Source organism: Pecten maximus, chromosome 2 (genome assembly GCF_902652985.1).
Source record: "Pecten maximus chromosome 2, xPecMax1.1, whole genome shotgun sequence".
NCBI classification, from domain to species: domain Eukaryota; kingdom Metazoa; phylum Mollusca; class Bivalvia; order Pectinida; family Pectinidae; genus Pecten; species Pecten maximus.
The window spans coordinates 7,398,721-7,426,026 of record NC_047016.1 but is presented as its reverse complement, the minus strand read 5'-3'; the positions used below and the strand labels follow the sequence as shown (position 1 = coordinate 7,426,026).

At 35.5% G+C, this 27,306-nt stretch overlaps 3 protein-coding genes across 3 annotated transcripts; 1 reads left to right on the top strand and 2 right to left on the bottom strand.

Moving 5' to 3' along the window:
- The first annotated feature begins 255 nt into the window (after positions 1-255).
- Positions 256-7,501, top strand: LOC117315586. Its single transcript, XM_033869851.1, has 3 exons — positions 256-387; positions 4,854-4,972; positions 6,176-7,501. The coding sequence occupies exons 2-3, from the start codon at positions 4,864-4,866 to the stop codon at positions 6,964-6,966; spliced, it is 900 nt and encodes a 299-aa protein (XP_033725742.1). The 5' UTR covers positions 256-387; positions 4,854-4,863; the 3' UTR covers positions 6,967-7,501.
- Positions 7,502-11,168: 3,667 nt separating this feature from the next.
- LOC117315583 lies at positions 11,169-14,571 on the bottom strand. The gene is made up of 2 exons (XM_033869839.1): positions 13,480-14,571; positions 11,169-11,462 (listed from the first exon to the last, which is right to left on the bottom strand). Exons 1-2 carry the CDS (start codon positions 14,381-14,383, stop codon positions 11,296-11,298), a joined length of 1,071 nt encoding a protein of 356 aa, XP_033725730.1. The 5' UTR covers positions 14,384-14,571; the 3' UTR covers positions 11,169-11,295.
- Positions 14,572-17,952: 3,381 nt separating this feature from the next.
- Positions 17,953-27,043, bottom strand: LOC117315576. Its single transcript, XM_033869825.1, has 3 exons — positions 26,934-27,043; positions 21,487-21,605; positions 17,953-21,172 (listed from the first exon to the last, which is right to left on the bottom strand). The coding sequence occupies exons 2-3, from the start codon at positions 21,593-21,595 to the stop codon at positions 20,358-20,360; spliced, it is 924 nt and encodes a 307-aa protein (XP_033725716.1). The 5' UTR covers positions 21,596-21,605; positions 26,934-27,043; the 3' UTR covers positions 17,953-20,357.
- Between the last annotated feature and the right edge of the window lie 263 nt (positions 27,044-27,306).

The following is a 27,306-nucleotide window of genomic DNA, read 5'->3' as shown; positions in this document are numbered from 1 at the left end:
TCTAACTGGGTCCGTTTGGAGGTAGCAAAATATCAGTTTGCAGTGAGGCATGTACCATATTGATAGTGTTCCTGTGGGTGACTGGATCCTTATACTCACATAATCCCTTTCACTAACCTATCTTCCGTTAAAAATATGTTACTCTCGAAGCTGGTTTCACTCGGAACATCTCGGTCAATTCTGTTCGGTCATAGATAGTAGTAACGAATAAGCTGGTGCGGAACGTACCTTACAAGAGTAAGAATTTACCACGACACAGTTTGAAGTGTGTTTACGTAACGTCAGAAATATCACGTGGCAGACCGCGGGGAAGCTCATATAACAACGTGACGAAGTACGCACTACTGTCACTGAAGACTAGCCGCGGGAGAAGCACACAGCGTAACGGTTTGTACAATTTACGGTTTTTTTTTTAATTAGACAAGTACAATGAATCGGTGGGGAGGGCTTTGTGTAAAATCTTGTTGCTGATTTTGTTCGATCTATTAATTTTAAACAGGAATTTCAACTCGAACCATGTAAATTGTTATATTTCAAATTATAACTGAAATAATACGAACGAAGTTATTTGTTAAGACGAAGCACCTATTACCGGGGAGTGTGGACTGGTATTCGGCGTAATCAAATATTTTACTTTTATTGTAGTTTGTTAATGTTTTTGCCAATTAAAAACTTACGCAATTAGAACTTTTCGATAAATACTAAGTAAATATATAGAGACTTCGCCCTCTGGCTCTGTTCTACACACGGGATACTCATCTAGGAACCGCGGTATGTGTATGATAAAAACTGGCCGCCGACCGAGGTTACTCGCCGTCACCAGAAAGTAAACATTGGCCGAATGCCCGAATCGTGTACACGGCCTAGGTCAACAACAGAGTAATGGTCAGCTGACCTGTAAATCGTACACACGGGGCCCCGTCACATTTCTGGTGTTCTGTCCTGTCTCGCTGTGACTGCTATTGTTATGTCCCTATCGAGGTAAACCGAGAAAATCCACATACCAGGTCACAGACTCTGGGCAGGGCTCATTCCCCGAACACCAACTCTGATAAAGACAAAGGAAGGTGTTTCTATAGGAAGGTCTTTGAAGTTTGGTTCAGCTCAGGTATATGAATCAGATATAGTTTTCTAAATTCAAAGCACTATCATATAGAAAATTTTAATAGTAATAATGAAATGACAATATTATATAGATAAATATACATAAAATGAATAAAAAATCAAAAACAATAAATATACAAATAAAAAATCAATAAAATAAGAAATTGTTTTCTAAATTCAGAGCACTAATTTTAGATGTTAACTATTAATAATGACAATGTCTGTTGATGATGAAGTTAACGTTGCCCTGTGCATTCGCCATTCCTTGTATGATAAACAAAAAAAATATTTCTATTTCAGAAACCTGAATATTACAATAGTTCTGCAGTTACTGATCTACATTTTGTTATATAATAACAAATTTAAACAAGAAATATCTTTAAAAAAGATAAACGGCATAGTTTTATGCTGGTGGTTATAATGTAAAACTGCTAGTGAAAAAAAAATGAACTTATGCGTTTCAGCACGGATAACAAAATTATATCAGTTTGAATCATGTTTGGTGATAATAAGCTTAAGACTGCATTTGAATCAGGAATATAATTTTATCAATTTGTAATTTGAAAAGATATAACCGCTTATACAGCTTGCATTCAATCTTAACTTTGTCTCGTTTTTAACTGCACATCTGCATTTTGCATTTACCGGTACATTGACCAATCACATACTTCATCTTGACCAGTAACGCCACCTTTCGCGTCATATCCAGGGCCAAAAGAGTATTATACGGCTATGCCGAAAAAAAATACAATACAATACAAATGTACGTGTATAGCTATTCTAGGTAAAATGTAATATAAACAAAAATGGTTACTATTAACTAAACCTGAAACATATATAACTTTTAAAGAATTTTACAATAATTCTATTATAACTTAATTATCTATACAAATTTGAAAAACGTAAAAAGTTAATCAATATGAAAAAAATACAAAGTCTAACTAATATTGCTTTACTACTTTACGGTGAAAAAGTATAAATTTAAGATTCTGTAAGTATTTAAATATTGATAATCAGATATATATTTCCACCATAAATGAAAAATGGTACCAGGCTGAATTTGCTGAAATAATATAAAAGAATGTAAATTGAATAATCGCATTAGAGTATTTTTTAAATATTTACACTAAATCTGAAAACAAGCACAAATTAAATCAATATGGCACGTTTTTACAGAAAATATGATTCAAAAGTATCCAACGATACAATTGTTTTACAATTCAAGATTCAGTATGTACATATGTATGCCAAGATGTTGATATTTCAAATATCAAAGCAAAAGATGATGATTTTCCAAAGTGTGTTTTAGTTTTATACACTATTTCTGAAACAGTTTGGATCCTCTATGCAAAAAAATATTTGAGGATATTTCTGTAACAGACTATAACTCCCTATGTAAACACCCCACCCTAACCAGAGTTGGTGTTCGGGGAAGACCCCCTGGGCAGGTGGCCCCATCACCGATTACCCACGGTTGATTGCACTAAAAGTGTATACACTACACTAATCGCCCGTGGGAAGACTCATGGGACAGCTGTCAGAAATCCTGATTTCAATAACACAACCCCTTCAGAATAATCAACAAGTAAATGTAAGAAGATGTCTGCGCCCATGAAGGATGGACAAAGTTTGATTATGCGATCATGAATGGGGTTTTATAAATCACTGTAATACATGTATATTAATAATATCAGAAGGTCAACAGGTTATGCTTGTAACACTTTGACAGTGACAATGTAAGGGATTTATAAGTGCCTATCTAAATGAATAATTTACACAGAAGAGGCCTGTACATAAATGGGACGATGCCTTAAAGAATCAATGTATTACTGTAATACGTGATAATATCGATAGGATTAATACTGCAAGTAATATTGATGGTGAATTAACCCCAGAGACTATTAACAGTAGTGTTTACAATGTCACGCATGAGCTGTTAGATTTGCTATCTCCATTCACAAAAGTGGAACAAGCTGAGCGACCTGAGAGGTCAGCACGTACGACACGGTCTGCATACAAAGCACAGGTGCCTGACTCGTTTTATAAAATAATTACATATAAGAGTACATTTTATATTAATTATTATTATGGTCAATGTAGTGGTCAATACAAAATGCAGATATGCAGTTAAAAACGAAACAAAGTTAAGATTGAATGCAAGCCAAATAAGTGGATGTATCTTTTCAAATGACACATTTATGAAACCATATTCCTGATTCAAATGTAGTCTTATTATTACCAAAAATGATTCAAACTGATCTAATTTTGTTATCCGTGCTGAAACGCATTAGTTCGTTGATTTATTTCACCAGCAGTATTACATTATAACCACCAGCATTAAAACTATGCTGTTTATCTTTTTTAAAGATAATTCTTGTTAGATTTAATAATAAATTTAATACATTACAAAAAAAGTTGTCTGAACAAGGGCGAAAGGCAGTATTTGCCCTTTTTTCAAAATGTAAATCTTTGCAATTGAATTATGTTACACTTTTGAATTTATTTGATACATATGTGAACAGTGTATTAAGTTATGCATCTGAAGTCTGGGGTGGCTGTAAAGCGCCAGATATTGAAAAGATACACCTAGAATTTTGTAAAAGGATATTATATGTTAAAAAATCTACATGCAATGTTATGATTTATTTTGAATTGGGTCGTTTTCCACTTGTTTATGCCAGAAAATATCGTATGATAAAATACTTGTTCAAAATTATAAATTCTAATAACTGTATTTTGAAAACCGCATATGATGTTTTATTGAATTTACCAAAATCAAATACTGTATTTAACTGGGTTGAATGTGTCAAAGATATGTTGTTCAGTCTTGGTTATGGTGAAGTATGGATAAACCAACATTCAATAAATTCAAATATCTTACCTTTGATCAAGCAAAGGATTAATGACATAGCACATCAAGAATTATCTGTTATTTTAGAAAATTTGCCTAAGTGCCATTTATATTGACACTTGGTAAGTGATGTTGTATTACAAAGTTATTTGACTAAATATATACCAAAGAAAAAATTGTATTGTATCGGCAATAATGAGGTTATCAGCACATAACTTGTGTATTGAGTCAGGATGTATTCTAATATAGTTAGGAGTGAACGTATCTGTAAATTTTGTGATCCTAATCGTGATCTTGAGGATGAATTCCATTTTTTCCTGGTATGTCCAGTTTATCAATATCTAAGGCAGAACTTTATAAAAAAATATTATTGGAAAAAGCCATGTGTATTTAAGCTTGTCCAACTATTAAGCACAACAAATGTAAAAGAGCTAAATATTTTAAGTAAATTTGTGTACGACGCAAATAATTTGAGAAAATCTCTGATGTAATGATGTTGTCCATTCTCTAATTAATTGATATAATTATATGTGCAGTGTCCCGTATGTACGTCAACTGAATTTTATACTATTACATCTGTACTATGCAAATGAGCTGTAAAGCTAAATGCAATAAAGAATTTGATTTCAATAACACAACCCCTTCAGAATAATCAACAAGTAAATGTAAGAAGATGTCTGCACCCATGAAGGATGGACAAAGTTTGATTATGCGATCATGAATGGGGTTAATTGCTGTAATACATGTATATTAATAATATCAGAAGGTCAACAGGTTATGCTGGTAACACCTTGACAGTGACAATGTAAGGGATTTATAAGTGCCTATCTAAATGAATAATTTACACACACTCAATTTTATACAGCATATTGATAAATCAGTTAATTTTCTTTTTTAGAATTTCCAAGATGGCGGAACACAGCCAGTTGCGTGTTTTCTTGATAATCATGACTTTGATTGTGTACATTGTCATGGTGGTCTTCAATTCTCTTGCCGGATCTGTCGGACAGAAGATAGGTAAGCTGGTCAAACTGCCTTATAGTCAACACAATGATGATAATTTGGATTTAATTAGGTGAAGTCTCAAGTGACCTATTCTGATCGCGTTTTTTTCATCGTCCGCCCGTTAACAATTTACATTTTCGACTTGTCCAAAAATGCTGAACCAAATTCAATTAATGTGTCGGGAAGCTTCCATGACCAAAGATCAACCAAAGTGTGGATTATATGGTCCTCACCCACCAGGGGCCTGAGGGACAGGGCCAAAAGGGTCATATTGACTAAAATTTCAAAAATCTTTTTCTCACCTCCCAAGATATGGTAGAATGAAATGCTCATCACAGACAGAAAGACCTTAATAAAAATTATTAATTTCATGACCCTCGGGTCTCCGGTTTTCCCATGGGGAGGGGATAAATCTACTCAAGGTTATATTGAGAAATCAAATTTTTGTATATGTTCCAAGTGCCATTGGAAATGATACAAACTCGGTTAGAATTATTGGTATGGGATGTCTGTTGAATAATAGTACGTTTATGTTTGGCATTTACTGACTCCCAGGGGCTTTAGGAGCGGGACCAAAAAAAGTCGAAATAACTTCAATTTCAAAAAAACTTTTTTTCTCAAGACCCAATTAAGGTAGAATCAAATACTCTGAATAGATGGATGGATATTAAAGTGCTTTACCAAAATTGTGATTTTCCTGACCCTTAGGGAGATGGTGAACTCATAATCATATTTTGTTTCATTTCTATTGTAATTCATTCTTACTCTGTTAACATTGTCAGCATGGGAAGACAGCTTGATGTTATGCACCTGTCGGCTCTGACTGACCCCCAAGGACGTATGGGCTGGGCCAAAAAGGGTCAAATTAACTGAAATTAAAAAAAAAAAAAAACTCATGCTCTAAATCAGGTAGAAATACAGTTAAACATACTCTTCATAGATGGAAGGTCTTAAGGTGCTTTACCAACATTTTAAATTTCATGATGCAGGGGTCTCTTGTTTGCCATTTGGGAGGGAGTACACTTTACTATAGTTTATGTAGGGAAAACAGATTTTTGACTGTCATTTTTTAGGGTCAAATTACCGTTAAGGTCGATGTGCCTCATGTTATAAATCAAATAGCAAAACATAAAATGAAAATTGTTGTAAACTTCCATTATTGAATTACAGCGTGATATAACTTGTAGTAAAATATAAATGTCTTTTTATTTACAGGTTTATTTAAGAATACTACTGGTGATATATCCGATGTGTACAACCTCCAGATCACACCAGCGGGCTGGACGTTCAGTATCTGGGGCGTTATCTACGCCTGGCAGGCCCTTTGGCTCATCTACGCCCTCACCACCATCTGTCGTAAAACTAAATCTGGAACCTACATCTACATGCTTCCAGTTCTTCCTCCTGTTATGTATATTCTATACATTATAAACAACATTGCAAACGTAGCCTGGTTGTTCGTGTGGGATAGTCAGGAAATAATATGGTCACTGATTGTCATCGCCATTACCCCAATCACACTCTATGTGGCGTTGTTCTTCTCCTTCCGGAGACTGTACCATAATCTTGGGAAATTGAATAAGGAGAATGCCGTCAAAGACATCTGGCTCATCCGCTTTTTGGTACAAAATGGCATGGCTTTTTATGCAACCTGGGTTACCATAGCTACTTTACTTAACGTTGCCATGGTGATGACATACAAAGGAGGCATCTCAAACGAAGATTCCTGCACAGTCGTTCTAGGTATATTGTCCGCCATCATAGCCACATGGGTCGTCCTGGAGAACACAATTTGGGACCATTACGTTCGGTACACCTTTAGTCCCTACATTACTCTTACTGCCGCACTTGGTGGTGTGGTTTCGAAGAACTATGATCTGGACATTCGTGAAAGGAATTCTCTATTTTCATTGGCACTTCCTCATTATAGCAGGTGTGCTACTGATAACCAAAATAATTATAATGCTTGTACGTCACTTCCGCTATCCAATTTCCCCCAAAATTGAATATGAACCAACCATTTGAATCTTCGAATCTATACACTGAATCCAATATAGGTACGTTAAAACTTCAACTGGTGCTATTGTTACATGTATTTGTATCGATAATGTCTCATCAAGTTATTTAAATAGACCATTTCTACTCATAGTGAGGAAGTCTTCAGAGGCTTGTTCAAAACAAAGGGGTCCATTTTTTTTTTTATATTTATTTCACTTTAAAATAAGGAGCTGTGTTACCTATAATATCAATGGGTCATATTGGTCATGCTTTCCTTTGGGGAGTACTGAGCCTCCTAAAATCGCCCTGTGATCAGATGCTAGTCTGTCTGGTTCATATTTCATCTATTAGGACATTTACAATGTTTCTGCTGTGTTGTATGATTTAACTGTCTTCTATTAACGTGGTTGCGACTGTCTCCCTTGTATATATTCAATTAGCCGTCATGGACAAATTTCTGTTATCCACTGATGTGATATATAATAATATTTTGTATGCTTATATTGCATTAGTGCATTTTGTAATAAATCTATCCACGTAAAACAGCGTTTTTCTTGTTCTTTATGGTGGCGTAAATGACACCATTAACTGATTGGTCACATGAGACGATTTGATATTAACTAAAGAGTGTCATAATTGTTATCCCATGTCATTTAATTTGCAACTTAATCCTTAATTATCACACCAACTTAAATAATGCATCTTTGATAAAAACAATATATTGGCCTCGTGCAAGTTGATGTGTCCGAAAAATGTGATTGATTGAAATAACGCGACGTCACAGAACACTCGCACGAGCGCGCACTACGTTTTATCACTGTCGCAGATAGTTATTAGTTATTTAATTCTTAACGGCCCGTCAACACTAAACGCCATTAGGGGAAATGTGCACAAGCGAAACAACCAAACGAAATATGTTTTTTAAAAAAAAGCTAAAACGACATTGGTACATTCACGTATACATGTATCAATTTAAAAAGAAAAAAATGTGGCTTTGATTACTCATATCATGTAGTACAGACCAACCGCTCTTAGATAGATGATAGTTTTGTTTGTTAACAGCTTCAAATACAAGTTTTAGCCATGCTATATTGCTATATAGAAACATCTTACAGTTTATAGGTTAATACATGTCAATAAAAGTATCTAACGGTAAATGGTTCAAAGCGTGTAATGCGCAAAGACGGTCAGGTCAACCTCGTCTCGACGATTGTCTCTGTAGTAACGAGATCATTCACCGATAATTGCTTTAATTGAGTGTAATGTGTTGTCTACAAATTGTAGACCAATCAGTCTACAAATTGTAGACCAATCAGCGTCCGATACGGAACCGAAAATGTAATAACACCATAAATTGTGTCACGAAAAAACACCGGGAACCTTGTTTTGCCTCGAATATTAAGTGAAAATGAAGAATTATGTACTTAATATCGCTACGATAGAAAGTCGCATCTGGTAACTGTGACCCCGGAAGATGTCGACAGAAATAGTCGTGCCAGGTAACCAAACCAATTGTTGTTGACAAAGCTTGCACTCTGTCATAAACCTATCCTATTTAATATACAAATATATATAAATGATATATCTCGAAACCGACAGTGCGTTGCAGCACCATGACATACGGGACACTTGTGTGTTTTTCATTTAGAAATGTTCCGAATTGATATTATTTCATGTTTCTGAACAATAATATATAAGTTAAGTAGAAATGTTCATCATTTTATGAAAAAAAAACCACTGACCATATTGTATAGGTACATACATTTTCTGTTTAAGCGTTGATGTCATTATTTTTTAGTTTCATCGGGGTATGAAACAAAGTTTGTTTGCAAACTGTATGAATCCGCGTAGTGGATTCTTACAGAAGTTTGCAAACAAAATTTGTTTCAAACCCCGATGAAACTAAAAAATAATTGACATCAACGCTTATAATTAATTTTTGAAAATGATTTTCTAATTTAAAACATGTTTTTAATATGTACAATTTTACTGGTTTTAAATGGGATTCTTTTTCTCAAATCAATACGCAACGTCAATTGTCGTATTGTGACGTCACATTTTTCGCGCCATTCTCGGAATTTCTTTCATATATGGATTGAATAGATTTTTTAAATTTTCATTGCGGCTATGAATACCAGTAGCTAGCTACATATCCCGTGGCGCGCGCCACGGGATATGTAGCTAGCTACTGGTATTCATAGCCGCAATGAAAATTTAAAAAATCTATTCAATTCATATATTTACATAACCTTGATTAAAAAAGTGATATCGAGAAAAACGAGAAATTTTATTAAAAAGAAAAATTTGTCATGTATACGACGAAACACCAAATTATTAGAACAGCCGGGAGATCCCGCCTATGCACCATCGTTTACCGTGTCCTCCCCCTCCGCAGTTTGCAGTAGTTTATTTATTTATTTTTTGCGTGTTATTTAAAACAAAGAGACATGAAATAACATCGAATACAATAATTTGTGTAAAATTAGATTTAATTTATGTAAATAGATTACAAAGAAAACATAATTTACGGAAATGAAACGAGGACTATTTTTCAAGCGTATTGATATTTTCTGATGTTATGTGTGGAAAATCAGCACGAGAGACAATGTTTTCATACGGTTTTCATAGTGTATTCATGGTCATATGTTTGTTGTTTTCACTTGGTATGTTCATATCAGCAAACCACATTAGGAATGTAAATATAGAAGAATGAAAAGAATTTTTCGACCAATCACATTTAGAGTATTTACCATGAAAACAAATAAAAATTAATTATATCAATATAAATTAAAACACGTGGTCAGCTGTGAATCCACGTCTATCCAACAACTGGATTTATTTCAGCGCTTTTGCTGGTGAGATATAGTCGAGGCATGATTGATTAGCTTCAGTTTAAATCGTTGGAAAAATGTCGTCAATATTTCGTCTATCACAATAATAATTATAATAATAATGGTGAAAAAAAAACATGAGGCGTTTTAATTAAATTATTTAATTTAAGAGCCTATATCCTCTAAATTCTGGACCTCTTTTATTCACATGAATATCGTTATACCAGGCTAGTTTGAACGAAGTATCTGGCGCCAGACATGTATAAAGTCACAGTGAGGGACTAGACTACCTACTTGAGTGACTTCAGTCTTCCTCGGCTTGAAAATTTATTGACCTAACATATTGTTGGATATTTGACTGTTTTGTTCACTCATCAATGGAGACACTAATATAACACAACAGTATGTCTTACGACTTCACTGGGACTTCAGAGGAGTTGTATAGATAGGAAAACCCAAGTAGAAATATATATAAAAATACAAAATATAAACAAAGAGAGTTATACATGGTGACCATTAAAAGTACAAGATAATCGGACCACGTGTTCCGGAAGGTAAACGTCTCCTGGTTCATTCACCGTCTGGACTCTAAATCTAGTTCAAATTCAGACAAGGGTCACGAGCTCGGGGATGACTGAACTACGTCTAACTTCATACAGGACATAGAAAGGGAATATCTTCACAATTTAAACATGAAGTTGACAATGAAGCTTCCTCAAAAACACACATGTAAGATTATCTAACCATGTTATTTGTGTCTATCTGTCACTGGATTCGTGACAATGAGCGAACGCCATGACCATCGAACCAACTTCAACTTGAAACACCTTATGGAATTTGGATCATGACTTGTGAAATATTCCACACAGACAAAGACCTAATCAACAACAATTTGACCGAGTTCGACAGCGAGATTTTTCAAAACTTCGATATATATACCGCTAGAAAACAATTAACCTATTGGCCTACTGATGTTTGTTCATATATGATCCAGGGGTTCTATCAAGGAGTGCACCTGTACAGGAAACAAAGACATTGTTTCCAGTTTAGTGTTAGAAACAACGAGTTGTTGATGTATGTGTAACGTCCGCTCTCCATGAACACGGGACGTGAAAGTTCTTTTTGGGATGGTTGTGGTGTGATAAACATAATTCAACACTGGATATAAAGTTTACTTATATTTATTAATCCACAGGAAAATCCCGAAGGTACAATACAATCCAATGAAGTTTCATCCCTCTTCCACACTATCGCCGGCGCATTCACACTTAACAGTTCACACACATTTAAACAAAACTAAGTCCTCACATCCTAAATATGTACATCCAAACGGCACTAAGTCCGTTTAGACTCAAAGCTGCTGGAGAACTAATTACAGGGAACTGCATTGAAGTTTAGCGAAAGGACCTACGGAACTAACGTTCAACGATGCTGATTGGTTCAATTTGTAACTCGTTTACCTGTCAATCTATACTGCGAAGTATGTGGGCGGAGCCTGTTCAGTGTTCAAACGTTGACACAGCCGGTGTGTCGGTAAAAGCCTTTCATGTCGGTGGGAGTGATTTCCTCTATGGCACGTATGATAGAGAGTTTTAAGTTCACACTCGCAAGTTCCCGGAATCGTTCTTGGGTCATTAAAGATTTAATTTTCGCAAAACAATTTTCAACTGGATTTTACGAAAGCCGGTTGGGACCATTTTCGTAGAAAAAAATAAAAAAAAATTTTGCGTAATAACGCGAAACTATCGCGTTATATCGCGAAACTAACGCGTTATATCGCGAAACTTTCGCGTAATTACGCGAAACTATCGCGTAATATCGCGAAACTTTCGCGTTATTACGCGAAACTAACGCGTTATTTCGCGAAACTAACGCGTTATTACGCGAAACTAACGCGTAATATCGCGAAACTTACGCGTTATTACGCGAAACTAACGCGTAATTACGCGAAATATTATTATATGACTGTGATTTCCCCCCTTTCCAGATTGGGCAATTCTAAACATTATCCCTTTGATCAAATATTATTATCAACCCCGAATCCGTGCCTCAGTGTAGGACAAAACACCCCCGTCCCTTACCCCCATCCCCCGGACAAAAGCCCCTTCTATATAAATTTAGTTGGTATACGTTATATACTATTAGTAAATCTGTATTTTTTAATAGTATTTTATCAATAATCATCGATTACATGGTGCCATCAGGTTCCTAAAACATCTCCTTTTTCAGTATCTGTGTCTCAAGTTATAATATAATGACTGCCTTACCAAACATGTTGCTCTGTCTTGTAATCATTTTAATTTTAGGAATGATTAAAATCAAAGAAATCATATAAAAAAACAAATTGATACCTGTGCAAATAAAGACATTTCACTGTTGGGCTTTTGTCCGTACCCTCTCTCGCTACAGAGTGATACAACCACCCAATAACTCGAATACGCACCCAAATATAATAACAGGGTCTCTCCCGCAATCCGTGACGTCAAATCCAGGGTGACATAACAATCCAACAACTCGATTACACAACCCAAATATAGTAACAAGGGAATGTCCAACTATCCGTGTCGTCACAAATGTATACTTACATGTACGTGTAGGTATGTACTCCCGGACAGAGTTTAATAGACTGAATTTTTAGATGTTTTAGCATTTACATTTTGTTGAATTTTAAGCAATAATAAATAATGAAGTTTAAATTCATTGTTGACTTTGACTTTTTAAATGTCATTTTGAACCTTTCTCCAGTCGATCACTATTATTTTTTCAATCCTATGACAGCTGATAATCATTCTGTAATATGAAAATGTTGCAGTTTTGTCATATAATAAAGCAGTTATCAACCTGTTTTCAGGTGAATACGATGACCTTCGGCCTCGGGAAATATCATTTTCTCGAGTTGTTTATAAATCATCATATTTACCTGAAAACAGGTCGATAATTGTATAATATCACGAAACTTTTGCGTTATAATGCTTAGCAGGTTATATCAGACGATGAAATGGTTTCAGAGTATCAGATACTGACTGTAAAGATGGAGGGCGAGAACCAAGATTTTTTTTCTGTCCAGAATTTTGTAATTCTTTGAGAATGAATAATGCAACATCGTATATATCCGAGAACTAATTTCCTTATTGTTAAACACTATCGTTTCAAAGTTCGTTTACGTGTTGAATTGCTTAAAACAGCACTATCCACTATTGTTAAAAAAACTCAAAATTTCAGCTTGGGATAGGAGGCTAAGCTCAGAATAAAAACTCACTAAACTGTCGTGCCTCATGTCAATACTCTTCAAAAGTAGCCGATACTTCTTATAACTATCAATATATATTCGTGATATAACGCGTTAGTTTCGCGTAATAACGCGTAAGTTTCGCGTAATAACGCGTTAGTTTCGCGTAATAACGCGTAAGTTTCGCGAAATAACGCGAAAGTTTCGCGATATAACGCGAAAGTTTCGCGATATAACGCGAAAGTTTCGCGTAATTACGCGAAAGTTTCGCGATATAACGCGTTAGTTTCGCGTAATAACGCGTTAGTTTCGCGTAATAACGCGAAAGTTTCGCGATATAACGCGTTAGTTTCGCGTAATTACGCGAAAGTTTCGCGATATAACGCGTTAGTTTCGCGTAATAACGCGAATTTTTTTTTATTTTCTTCTTCAAAAATGGTCCCAACCGGCTTTCGTAGGATTTAGATCCGGTGAATATACAGGCAAGAATGTATAGCCGACACCCTGCATTTGGAAAAACTGTGAAAGGGCTATCTCTGCGTTGTTATGGTGTATTGCACAATTATCCACAACTACTACATCGCCCGGTAAAAAAGCCGATCGACCAAGTCGGTCCTGAGATAAACTTGCTTCATTCCAGAAGTTCAAGTACGTGTTCATGTTAGAAGGTCCATCCACGAAATTGTAATATATAACACCATTCAAACCTACAACTAGGTTTAAAGTTAAATTACGACCTGGGTGAAATTTGCCTATTTCAACACATGCAACACCCTTTTTAGAATGACCATAATTAGAGTTAGTGGTGGTTATTTTGAACCCACTCTCGTCCATAAATTTCACTTGACAGGGCCGTACCGTTTTGCAAAAATCCATATAGGCTTGTGTGTAAACCATATTATGTTGCGAAAACCTGTCACAGGATGGGCGTGTAATCCGTTTATATGTAAGATCCAATTTTTTTGACATAGTTCTGTATATAGTAGAAGTATCAACTTTTCCCGAGACGGGGGAATATTCAATCAATTTTTGTTTCAGTTCTGTCCCGGTTATAGATGGTCTATCTTTTTTTTTAAAATGTATCATCTCAATATCGGTTGTATTAAGCTTTGGTCTTCCCAATGTATTCCGTGTTTTTTCCGACAGAACGCCATCTGACACATATTGCCTCCAGAAATTTGTTACAGTCTGGCGATTAACTTTATACTTTTCCGCAACTTTGGTAAAAACTCCTCTAGGAATTTCTCCGGTCAAAACATTCCCTCCAAGATGCAATGTTTCTTGGACAATCAGCTTTCTTAAATCCGAACTAATGCCGTCTCCTTTTTTGTACTCTCTACCACTCGCGTTTTTCCGTGTAGTCATTTTGATTTTTTTTCTTCAATTTATGACATTGGCGCCAAAATATCTAAAAATAAATAATAAAAAGCGCGAAATGTCGCTTTGGTGTTAGTCACGCTTTGCTTTCTTTTAAATATTTCAATTGAAATACTGCTTTTGATCATTATATATTATAATGGTTATTTTAACGATAACACCAAAAACAAAGTCCAAATATACATGTTTGTGACGATTAATTTAAAAAAAAATTTAAAAAAAAATCGAACCTTCCGAAACCCTATTTCAATCAAGAAATGGAAGCGTCCAATCAACAAAGGTTACGTCACGGTCAAAAGCGTGCGACCCGTAGAATACCACATGTTACATGTAGGTCAGACCGATTGCAGTGTATCAAATACAATTATGGAGTCGTTACAGGTGCAGATTGAATATGGACACGAGAAAATAAGGAAATTTAATATTCCAGATCGGGTTTGTACATATGAAGAACTGAAGTGCGACATACAGTGTCGGATTGACAATTTGCGGGAAAAGATATTCGGAATACAATATCTTGACGACGAGGGAGCCTGGGTCATTGCGGTGAGCGATACTTGCATTGCTGAAGCTTTTAGGTGTGCTAAAGTTCTATCGGGTACATCAATGAGGAGAATGAAATTACGTACATTTGATGGAAACTCCCCACAGCCATTTGTAAGTCACAAAGAAAGAAATGATTCGTTACAGCCACGGTCTTTATTTTCGGATGATAGCCATGATATGCATGTAGATGCCAACCAGGCTGTCGTGGGACAGAGTCACCAAGGCACTGTGTGTACTCCGCATGGATCAACTAAGGTATATAAAACACCTTTACAGCTGATGATGGATGATTTACAGGATGACATGCATGTGAAAACTGTGGAATTAGATAGTGCTAAAGAACAACTACAGGCTCTGGAAAAAAAGTATTCAAATCCTAATATAAAAGCTGATAAAACAAAGTTGCAATGTGGGCAATGCCACATGAGACTCGGACACACAAAACGCAACTGTGATTGGGGCGTGTGTGAAGGGCCTCACATGTGCAATGATCTTGATAAGCATGACGTTCAAAAAAAAACAAATTGTGGACGCTGCAGCGACAGTGAAAACTTTGACAAAAGAACTTGAAAAACTTAAACAGAATCTTGGCTTAAAGCAGCACACGTACGACGAAACATGTAATACATTTTTCAGTAAGGTTTTGCCTTACCTCGTCAACACGGATATAGAGAAGTATTATCCCGTGGGTGCCTACGGTCTTCGCGCGCTCTGTATGGGGGCTATACATCCCGATATAGCGGTCTTGGAGAAACGTTTTAGAGGTATTGTACCGAAGGATCTTGATTCTGCAGCAAAAACATTTGCCGCAATATTAAAATCTGACTGTTCCACAAAATTTGGATTCAACAAAGCCAAAGTTCACAACAATCCTGTGAAGCAACTTTTACAACAGAGGGGCGTTCAATACCCCGAGTTTTCAACGGGAACTCAAACATCTGCGACGCTAAGTACCCCCGCGACGGCGAACTCGGCGATAGCCTGGCAACCTAATTTTAACTGGATAACGCCATCTAACATGGTGGTTGGCCCGTCGACAACGTCACCACAAATAATGCACGTGCCATATCAGCTCCAATTCAACAATCCGTTTGTGAGACCCATATCTGAAGAAGACGACTTGTGTTCGCCACTACCCCCAAAGAAAAGGAAGATGTGAACATACAAATAGCATGTGTCAAAAGTTTCCTTTTTGTGTATGATAGTACATTCTCACCAGGTACCATCAAAGATTTTCTTTCTTTTAATATTATCGCCTGCGAGTGAGGCAATTCTTTTAAATTTTCAGTACACTTTTAAAAATAATTTTCATCATTAAACTTTTGATAAAACGAGTGTCGCTTGTTTTGTATTATTGATTCTGAAATGAATGTTCAAACGGGAAATTTTAGTAGTATTGTATTTAAAAAAAAATGTATGATTTTCAATTTATTCATTACAGCACATTTATGTAGCATGAAGGCAAATGTAGATGTACAAATATATATCCACAATGATGTAAAATAATTTCTTTTAACAATGTAGAAAAATCATTTTGTCATCATTTGTATACCGAAAATGCAAGATTTATCAGTTTGTTTCAATTAATTGTTCCTACGGAAATATTTCGGCATTAAGAGTTAACTGCTAAATTATTGCCCATTTGTATGTTTTTCAAATAAAATGGATATATAGTATATACATCAACACACTTTATCATGCAATATAAACAAATAACCGTGAGGGATACGTGTAGGATAACACAAGTACATTTTACGTTTTAACAAAAAAAATCTTTTTGTAATTACGAATGTGCTAAATATGGGAAAGTTGAAAATAGTATATCGTTCCCGAAATTGAACATTTCATTTCATTCATCATGTCAAGCCATGGCAGTTACGTGTACTACAATGTACGATAAGATCAAAGGGACAGTAATGCATCGCAAGACCTCCGCTGTGACACTGAAGGAATCCGACAACAAACGATTTGATTGGTCATTCGATCAAAAGGAGTAAACGGAGGGGCGGAGCAATGAAACGCTAAACTTCAATGCAGTTCCCTGTAATATGTATGAATTGAGGATGTGGTCAATTGACCAATCCTGACCTTTAACCCGAAATATGGGCGTATCTAAACCCCTATCTCGTCATTTCCAAATATAGCCCTAGGCACTGACCACTGGTCCCACGGACCGTGTGCTACCTAATAACGACGGACTTTCAGGTTCTACCGTTTGGTTATATTTTACCTTGATATAATGAAGGGTGTAAACCTAAAACGGGTTAATTAACTACTGATCTAAGGGAAGCAACTCGAATAGATTTGGCTGACTATAGCGTATAGCTTTAACTACTCTAGGTAACTTTGAACACATAACATATAAAACTTGTCTATTTCCTAGTTCACTACATATGTAATTTACTAACAAATACAGCGGTCGGATACTGAGTGTGATGATTCTATTTTCCATATTCGCCATTTATCTATACAGACAGATGAGAAGTTTTCTGATCACCATTGTGCTATCGTTGAGCCTCACGTGACATGAAGTTCGATACTTGTTACTATGCCTACTGGCTATCACTACCGATGGTTTCAGATGTCAGAAGAAGCTACCTGTCGATTGTCGTCGGTGACGTCAGAAGAAGCTACCTGTCGATTGTCGTCGGTGACGTCAGAAGCTACCTGTCGAATGTCGTCGGTGACGTCAGAAGAAGCTACCTGTCGATTGTCGTCGGTGACGTCAGAAGAAGCTACCTGTCGATTGTCGTCGGTGACGTCAGAAGAAGCTACCTGGCAGGTGTCGTCGTAGAAGTCAGAAGCGTAGTCTTCTGGAACGCAGGATTGATTCTTATTTACTTTTCCAGAATTTCTATGTCCTTGTTAATCTTGTTGCCTTCATATTCTGTTCTCATTTTATCGAGAATTAAGACTCAACTCGGTGTTCTGATTTTTCTCGATGTTCATCATTAACATTTTAAACAGGTTTTAACATCTTCATCTCCATACATAAAATGATAAACACGTTATGAGTAGAATATTCTTTATTTGAAAATTATTACAATGTAATCATATCATGTTAGATGAAAATAGATTTCTCATAATCAGTAATGCAATACATTTCCTAAATCAGCAATGTAATAAATTTCTCTAAATCAGCAATATAATCCATTTATCTTCATCAGCAATGTAATACACTCCCTTAAATCAGAAATGCAATACATTTCTCTAAATCAGCCATGTTATAAATTTCTCTAATTCAACAATGTGATACATTCCTCTGAATGAGCAATATAATAAATTTTTCTTCGTCAGCAATGTAATACATTTCTCTTAATCAGCAATGTAATACATTCCAATTAATCAGCAATTTAATAAATTTCTCTAATTCAACAATGTAATACATTCCTCTGAATCAGCAATGTAATACATTTCTCTAATTCAACAATGTAATACATTTCTCTAAATCAAGAATGTGATACATTTCTCTAAATAAGTAATGTAATACATTCCAATACATTGGCGTTACAAAAACACTGAGATATAATCAAATTTTAATTTTCACAACAGCTTATTGCACGTACATTTACTAACAAGTAGTATTAACATACGAGAAACATGTGATCATCAAGCATTTCTTCTGTTATAACGTATTATTATTTACCTATAATTCCTCTTTGTAACGATGGTGAATAAACGGTATATAATGTTAATGTTATGATTCCTTATATACAAAAATTGCATGAGATTGTACTGTCAAACACACGATTAGACGAGTGAAAGAAAAATGGTTATTGCAGATACTGATGATTGGTACATATAAACGGTGTGAACAATTGAGAACGTACCAGAATTATATGTAAAACTCGTCAGGCAAAGGAGGAAACGAAGAGTGCTTTTTACTTTTAGACATGACTCTCTACCTCTAGCAGTGGAAACAGATACACCAAACCTGTGATTCCATTAGAGGATTGTAAGATATGTACAAATGTAAATAATTGTATAGAGGATGAACTACACTTTTTAATTAGATGTAATGTATATAATGACATCAGATCATCCTTCTTTAATGTATCAAATAACATCAGAAACGATTTTAGCAGGTTTGAATACACTGACAAATTCAAGTTTTTAATGTCTTCCGAGGAATAACAAATTCCAAATCATTTATATAGGTACAGAAGACGTAGCAGACTATGTTAATGATAATTTTAACCATTTTAACCAGTGTCTTGTAAGCCATGTTTGGCTGAATATCAAATTGTAATTTTTATTAATTTGGAGGGAAATAAGCTTTTATTGACAGTAAATATCAAGGTTAATTGTATCTAGCTACTGGACTGAGTGAAATTAGCAGACCACGCAGGTAGGACTTTCCTCAACCATTTCAGAAACTAAATTTCACAACTATGTAGAGCAAGAAACCTATACATGTATTTCTAAGTACATGTATAAGATATTTCTATTGTGTGTATTTATCAGTTTCATTCAATACTACGTTTTAATTCAGTAATTGTAACAGAAGTCTTTTAATCATTTATGGATATGTAAGTACGATTTTAGAGAGTTTGGTAGGTAGGGGCTGTCTCTCTGGATTGGAATTAGTGATTGGTTTTATTTATCAAAAAAAAAAAACTTATTGTAACAGATCTTTCTAGGATATGAATATTTTGTTTTTTATTATTGTTAAGATGACTGATCCCCAATGTTAAACTATGATTTATACTTTGTAACTATATACTTGTACACTGTATGTGATATATGACACTATAGTAAACAAATTGGTTGATTGATATATTGTTTGTACCATAGTATGTAAAACCTATTCAGGCGGAAAATAAATATGAACATGGGATTCATAACTGAAATGACGTATACTTAGTAGTTGATATTCAAGGGACTATGAAAAATAAAATATACTTACGCTATATGATATATACACTATGTATACGGTTTATATTGTTATAGTACACTTAAATATAATATCGATATAATTTATATTGTGTTTAATTCATTATATACAATGTTCGTAACACTTAAAACAATACCAAGTGAATGGACCTTACCCCGGCATGATCACTGGCTGATTATCTCCGTATCGGCATCATGGCAATTGTGACGATATCAGAAATCCGATATAGTCTATATAAAGGGCACGAAACAAACTCCTTTTCTATAGTTTATTATGTCTAAATGCTAATGACACAATATCTAGCAAATCATTTTTTCGCCATTTTCTGTTAAGACATTTTGTCATATGGTTTACGAAAACATGAAACGACGGCGGTTTCGTCCATCTGTGACTCATCAATGGTGCTAGGGGTCAAAACAATGGAAATTCAGAGAGGAAACTGGGCAAACACAAAAATGTCTCCCTAACCTCAATCAGTTTGGTACATTAAGGATTTTGCGTGAATATAACTATGGCAATTAGTTAATATCCATCATTAAAGGTGTATTTCATTTTAGATGGAATTGGATTTCGGAAATGGCGAACAAACATGATAATGAACTTGGCTACCATCATGACCGCTGCCATCACAAGAAGTGACAATAAAAAGATGGAATTCCTGTAATGAAGTTCAATGTCATAGTTCTTCGCCACCGCACCACTGAGTCCGACAGTAAATGTTATGTAGGGACTGAATATGTACCGAACGTATCTGTCCAGTACGGTGTTGTCGAGGAGAAACCATGTGACTATGATGCAGGACAAAATACCCAAGGCAGTTGTGCAAGCATCTTCATTAGTAAGGTTACCTTTGTAGGTCATCACCATGGCAGCATTGAGCAATGTTGCTATGGTTACCCAGGCACAAAAGAAAGCCATGCCATTCTGGACCAAGAAGCGGATGAGCCAGATTTCTCTGACCGCTTCTTCTTCTTTGAGTTTCCCTATGTTATGGTACAGTCTCCGGAACGAGAAGAAGAGAGCTACTACCAGAGTGATCGGAAGTATTGCAATTGTAACTAAAGCCCAAATGAGCTCCTTCCGGTCCCAGACAAACAGCCATGTGACTAGGGAAATGTTATTGCAAATATACGCAATATATATTACTGGTGGAAGAACCGGAAGTTGATAGATGTAGGTCCCAGATTTAGTTTTACGACATATTGTTGTGAGGGCGTAGATGAGCCAAAGAACCTGCCACGTGTAGATAAAGCCCCAGATACTGAACGTCCAGCCCGCTGGGGTCACCTCAAGGTAGAAAGAGTCGGAAACTTCACCCACGGTACTGTTGAATATCCCTATAATGAAAAAAATAGAATTCGGGTCATTTCGTTAGTCCATTTATGATATGAATTATAAGACAACTGATTGATTGTTATATTGTCGATTTGAAAAAAACTGATAGGATTATTGTGAACTCATGTATTTCATTGTTAAAATTTTAAAGCCTATTACCGATTCCCAATGAGTGGTATGTGAGCGTAAGTTTGTCTCTTGATTACCATGCAAGTTCAAGCTTTCGAGACATTCATGTATTATGCATACCACTTGGACGTACATTTGCTATAAATTCGGCTTTTCAAAGCTTCAGATGTTCTGTTTGTTTATTTACCTAGTGCTTTCCCTCCGGCTCCGGACAAGGCGTTGAAAGCAATGACGAGCATGTACACAACAACCGTCACGATAATCACAGCTATACGTAGACAGTTGTGTTCCGTCATCGTCACGAGGCTGTAATATACAATGGGATACATATATCATATTATTATTATTATTTTTCCAGAAATCTCAAAAACACTGTTTTGCGTATTTTTAGACTATGTTTTCGGTACGGACAGTATCAATAGAGGCTGGGTATCTGGTATTCAGGTCTCTGCATGTCTACGTTCAATGTTCGAAACATTTAATTAATTATTCAAAATACAATCTATATAACATGATACTGTAACATTTTGTGATTATCTCATATAGTATCACGTGATTATCGGAAAAACGTCATGTTAACCGGCCGTGCAAAAAACGCTGGTTAACCGTGTGTTTCTAAAACATAGATTAATTATGAATTACTTCCCCTTAGTATCATCCAATGGTATCAAATATCATACATTCTATTGAAACAAGACAAGCAATAACTCAATGTCAAAAGTTGCTAAATTATTAAAGAATAAGTGTAATGAACACATTTTAATGTATTTGTTTACTTTTGATTGTTGTGTTTAAAAAGATATAATGAAATATCTACAAATGTTTCCCAAAACAGTCTCTATCAGCATATTTACATCAAGTATTGCTTACATTCAATGATTTTAAAACTCAAAATAGTCAATTTATAATAAAACTATTGCTGTCTTTTGATTTCGGTTAATACGCGGTTTTATAACTAACCTAACAAATAAAATATCGACCAAGGACATATATCGACCTTATAAAACGGCTATAATTATATAATATTGGAAACATTTCTATAACCTCAAATGACGGCATGCTATGTAGACCTCCAGCTTCGGACCAAAACAACCTTCTGACTACACATATACAAGTGAGAACTACATAGCTACTGTTCGCTCCACAGGGCGTAGTTTGGCGGTCTGTTCCCACGTTATTAAAAGGTGACGCGAGGAAGTATCTGGCATGTCTAACGTAAAAACATGTGTGTACTGTCGAATTGTTTGAAATATAATACCCGTCGTGTAGCGTCAACACTGAGGGAAGGATGACAATGAACAATCACTGGGAAATTCTCCCATCATTAGGCGAGGAGCCAGTTCTCGACAGAGGACACAATCGCTAGCTTCAAACTCACCAGTGAACAGTTTGCTGGTATACAGGATTGACTAGTAACGCCAACAATGGACACTTTTAGAGATGGTGTTTGAATGATGTTATCATACAGAGAGAAACTTATCAAACATTAAAGGAAAGATCGATAGGCGGAAAATAAATATCATTTTATAATAAGTATGGTATTCCACAGTCGGGTAACCGATTCATATCTCAAAACTCTCCTTGAAAAACCTATATATCAAAACCTGTTGACATTGATACCATATTTGAGTTGTCGTCAGAGTTCTGGTAAGAGAGTATTATGTTGGAGTATACATGTGTTTCATTATTAAATAGGTTTCATTGCACATATTTCTTATATTAGTATGACTGCCCACATTTAGAAACTGATATGTTGTGCTTACAGTATTAGTGTAATAAGTATAGATATTTAGTGTATGCTTCTAAAATGAAATGAAAGCCAAAGTCAAAGTTCTTAATTGCTACTCGTATATTAACAAAAAACATCTCCATACAATATGTTATGGTCGTGTATTAATACTGTATCATACCATCAAGGGAATACTTTAACTGTAAAATATTATCTCATAGCATATCATTGGTCTGCATTATGATTTACAATGTAGTTGGATATTACTATCTTTAAAAGCTTTGCTCTGTACAACATCATTGATATAATGATTTGGTAATGTTGATCAGGACTGAAATAAGCGAACATATTTGCATAGTTTTAATTACATTTGTACTAAACGTTCTTTTGAAATCTAATACTGAAAAATGTGTTTTTTTTGTTTTTTTTTTTTAATTCTTAGGCTATTGTACCTCTCCACCTAGATTTTGACATTTCATTCGACCTTTTTCGAGTTTCATTTGATACTTTGGTATCAAACATTTAGTCCTATAAAATCACAACGAGTCCTAGTGCTATGGAATCCCAGGCGTGCCATTGTCCAATATAATCCCAGACATGCCTAGTCCTAAACAAGAGGCCCAGAGGGCCTGAATCGCTCACCTGAACAATCCAATAACTATGGCAAAATAATCTAATAATAAGTAATACCAGGTATTTCAAATATTTTCCAACTTTTGAACTACCTCTCCCAACAATGGTTCAAACTACAGGTGGACCAAATCTTGTTATTCTTGAAAAAGAAAAAAAGATTTTAAAGGGTTTTATTGCTCTATTTCCCGTATTAGGCTGCATTTGTCCCATCCAAAAGGGCCACATCTTCCGTTTATACAATGTTGGATCTCATTTGCCCAATAATGCTCCAGACTAAATTTCATTAAAATCCATTCAGGCGTTCAGGACTAATAGGGATTTAAAGAAATGTTGACGACGACGGACGACGTACGCTGCGCCATGGCATACGCTCAACGGCCCTTCGGGCCAGGCTAGCTTAACATCCCAGACGAGTCCTAGTCCTATAGAATCTCATACGAGTCCTAGTCCTAAAGAATTCCAGACGACTCCCACAAAGTAGTCTTATAGAATCTTAGATGTGTTCTTGTCCTACAGAATTCAAGACGAGTCCCAGTCCTATAGGTTCCCAGACGAGCCCTAGCTCTAAAAAATCCCATACAAGCCCCAAAAGACGAAATAGCTGTGTCATGCAGTTTAATTCCTATAATATATAATGTATCCGACATTCAATTTGGTAAATCTAATCTAAAACTGTCTTGTATTCAACAAGCGTGGCACTGTGTGTTTTCATCTTTCGCTTTTTGACAATTTTGTGTAAGTATTTTGGACTGTTTTGTTTGTTGTATGATACTAATTCAAACTCAAAAACAACAGAGAACACCGACATAACAAAATTCTAATTCTAAATTCATCAACAGAGAATACTACGAAAGCCGGTTGGGACAATTTTCGTAGAAGAAAATAATATTTTGTTCGCGTTATTACGCGAAACTAACGCGTTATATCGCGAAACTTTCGGGTTATTACGCGAAACTAACGCGTTATATCGCGAAACTTTCGCGTATTATTATATGACTGTTATTTTTCCCCTTTCCTGATTAGCCAATTCTAAACATTCTCACTTTGCTCAAATATTATCAACCCCGAATCCACACTACAGGGTGATATAACCACCCAATAACTCGAGTTCGTACCCGAGTATAATAACAAGGGACTTTCCCGCAATCCGTGACGTCAAATCCAGGGTGACATAACAATCCAACAACTCGATTACGCACCCAAATATAGTAACAAAGGAATTTCCATCTACCCGTGTCGTCAAAAATATATGTTTACATGTACATGTAGGTATGTGCTCCCGGACAGAGTTAATAGACTTAATTCTTAAATGTTTTAGCATTTACATTTTGTTGAATTTTAAGCAATAATAAATAATGAAGTCTAAATTCGTTGCTGACTTTGACTTATTAATTGTTATTTTTAACTTTTCTCCAGTCGATCACTATTATTTAATTCTGTAATATGAAAATGTTGCAGTTTTGTCATATAATAAAGCAGTTATCGACCTGTTTTCAGGTGAATATACGATGACCTTCGGTCTCGGGAAATATCATTTTCTCGAGTTTATAAATCATCATATTCACCTGAAAACAGGTCGATAATTGTATAATATCACGAAACTTATTTGCGTTATTATGCGAAGCAGGTTATATAAGACGATGAAATTATTTCAGAGTATCAGATACTGACTGTAAAGATGGGGGGCGAGAACGAAGTTTTATTTTCTGACCAGAATTTAGTAATTCATTGAGAATGAATAATGCAACATAGTACATTTTTGTATATATCAGAAAACTCATTTCCTTATTGTTAAACACTATCGTTTCAAATATAGTTTAAGTGTTGAATTGCTTAGAACAACTCTATCTACTATTGCTAAAAGACTAAAACATTTTAGCTTGGGATATGCCAAGCTCAAAATAAAATCTCACTAAACTGTCGTGCCTCATGTCGATACTCTACAAGAAGTAGCCGATACTTCTTCTATCTATATTTATATTTTCGTGGTATAACGCGAAAGTTTCGCGATATAACGCGTTAGTTTCGCGTAATAACGCGAAACAAATGTTATTTTCTTCTACGAAAATGGTCCCAACCGGCTTTCGTAGAATACTGACATTATAACAAAATCCTTATTCTAATTCATCATCAACAGAGAATACTGACATGATATCATAACAAAATCCGAATTCTAACTCAAACTCGATCAAATGATGACAGAACTATGAACAACATACACTAACTATTTACTTACCCCCTCTGGGGTCAGTTGTGCTAGCGACCTAAGCTGTACATAGCCCGTATGATTTACATATTAGCCAGACTAGAACCAGAGACTTGTATATCAGGTCTCTGCTAGAACGTTAGCTTTGAAGTAGGTTCAATATAACCTGTCAAAACTTTTCAATTGTTACTCAACCTGTCTCTCGATATTTTATTAGGTTATCCGCATTAAATTGAAAACATTTCTTTCACTGATAAAAGAACATATTTCCATGAAAGAGAGTAATCCTTACCAGCGTGAAATAAGATTTTATCCATATGTGAGGATTTCGGGATGTAGACACCCCTTGACCTTCTTCCCCTAAGCTTCGCAGAAGTGTAGTATTTTATTTGTTTGATAAATGCTATTGTCGTTTAATACAAGTCAATAAATTTCAGTTTAATTATAGTTTTTTTTCTTCTTCTGCAGAGTTTTAATTTCCTCATTGTCCATTACTAGTTGTAACTGGAGATAGAATTGTGATGTATTGCGACGTAAGCTGAATTGCGCATGGAGTATGATAACCTACTTTAGTGTGATAAACATGTACTTGATACACATGCTAACACGTGTGTTTCTACCAGAAATTACAGCTTCGTCGCTACACAGTGGTACATGGCCGGAGGGGCTCAGCTAAAAATTGTTATATTTATAGACACAACCTGTGTGAAAGACGGGGCCGCAGAGCCATTCGGGAGCTAGTAAAGTAAAACCACGGATCGTGGCAGTTACTACTGTTAGTTAAAATATATGTTGATATATTTGCAGATAATTCAACAAATGACGCAGTAAACCAACAAGATGAAAACTTCTGACCCTAAGGCATCGGCGATAGTACCCTTACATAATCTATGTTTGATTTGATAACCGTAGATATCCAAGTAGTCAATACATCCGTATCAGTTTAAAACACATTATAATCTTATAACCGTTATTTATTTGGGGAACATAATAATTCTAACAGAAGGTTTCTCAAGAAAATCCACCTTTAAGTAAGATAAAGAAACACATTGAAGAGTTTGCCTACCTGTGGGTCCTGGTCAGTGTACTGTCCGGCGTTAGCAGTTTGTCTCGACCGAGTGTACGCAAATGTGTTTACTTCTACAATGCTCGAGGGAAGCCGTGTGATCTTTAATACGTTTTTGTGTATATTTTCCCCATGTGTCGGGGCAAATTTCGCACACGGATATTTGGTACACATGTAATGTATCAATGTCTTAGATATGCGAGTTTTCTACTTTAATTGTGGCGAATGTCTCCATTACATGCATTATAATAAAGGATATACAGGGTATGGAAGTATTGAGCATATACTCGTGTTTTGGGGCATCAGAAGATAGTTATTGAGTGAATCTAACACTTAAACATGAAATTTCCATGATTTCAAAGCAGAGTAACGT

Excerpts from the sequence above, each read along its gene's own strand:
- LOC117315586 (XM_033869851.1), top strand. The coding sequence starts at position 4,864 with ATGGCGGAACACAGCCAGTTGCGTGTTTTCTTGATAATCATGACTTTG. Across the intron at positions 4,973-6,175 it reads ATCTGTCGGACAGAAGATAG|GTTTATTTAAGAATACTACT; the intron begins GTAAGCTGGTCA and ends TTTTATTTACAG.
- LOC117315583 (XM_033869839.1), bottom strand. The coding sequence starts at position 14,383 with ATGACTACACGGAAAAACGCGAGTGGTAGAGAGTACAAAAAAGGAGAC. Across the intron at positions 11,463-13,479 it reads TGTATATTCACCGGATCTAA|ATCCAGTTGAAAATTGTTTT; the intron begins ATCCTACGAAAG and ends GGCTTTCGTAAA.
- LOC117315576 (XM_033869825.1), bottom strand. The coding sequence starts at position 21,595 with ATGACGGAACACAACTGTCTACGTATAGCTGTGATTATCGTGACGGTT. Across the intron at positions 21,173-21,486 it reads AGCCGGAGGGAAAGCACTAG|GGATATTCAACAGTACCGTG; the intron begins GTAAATAAACAA and ends TTTTCATTATAG.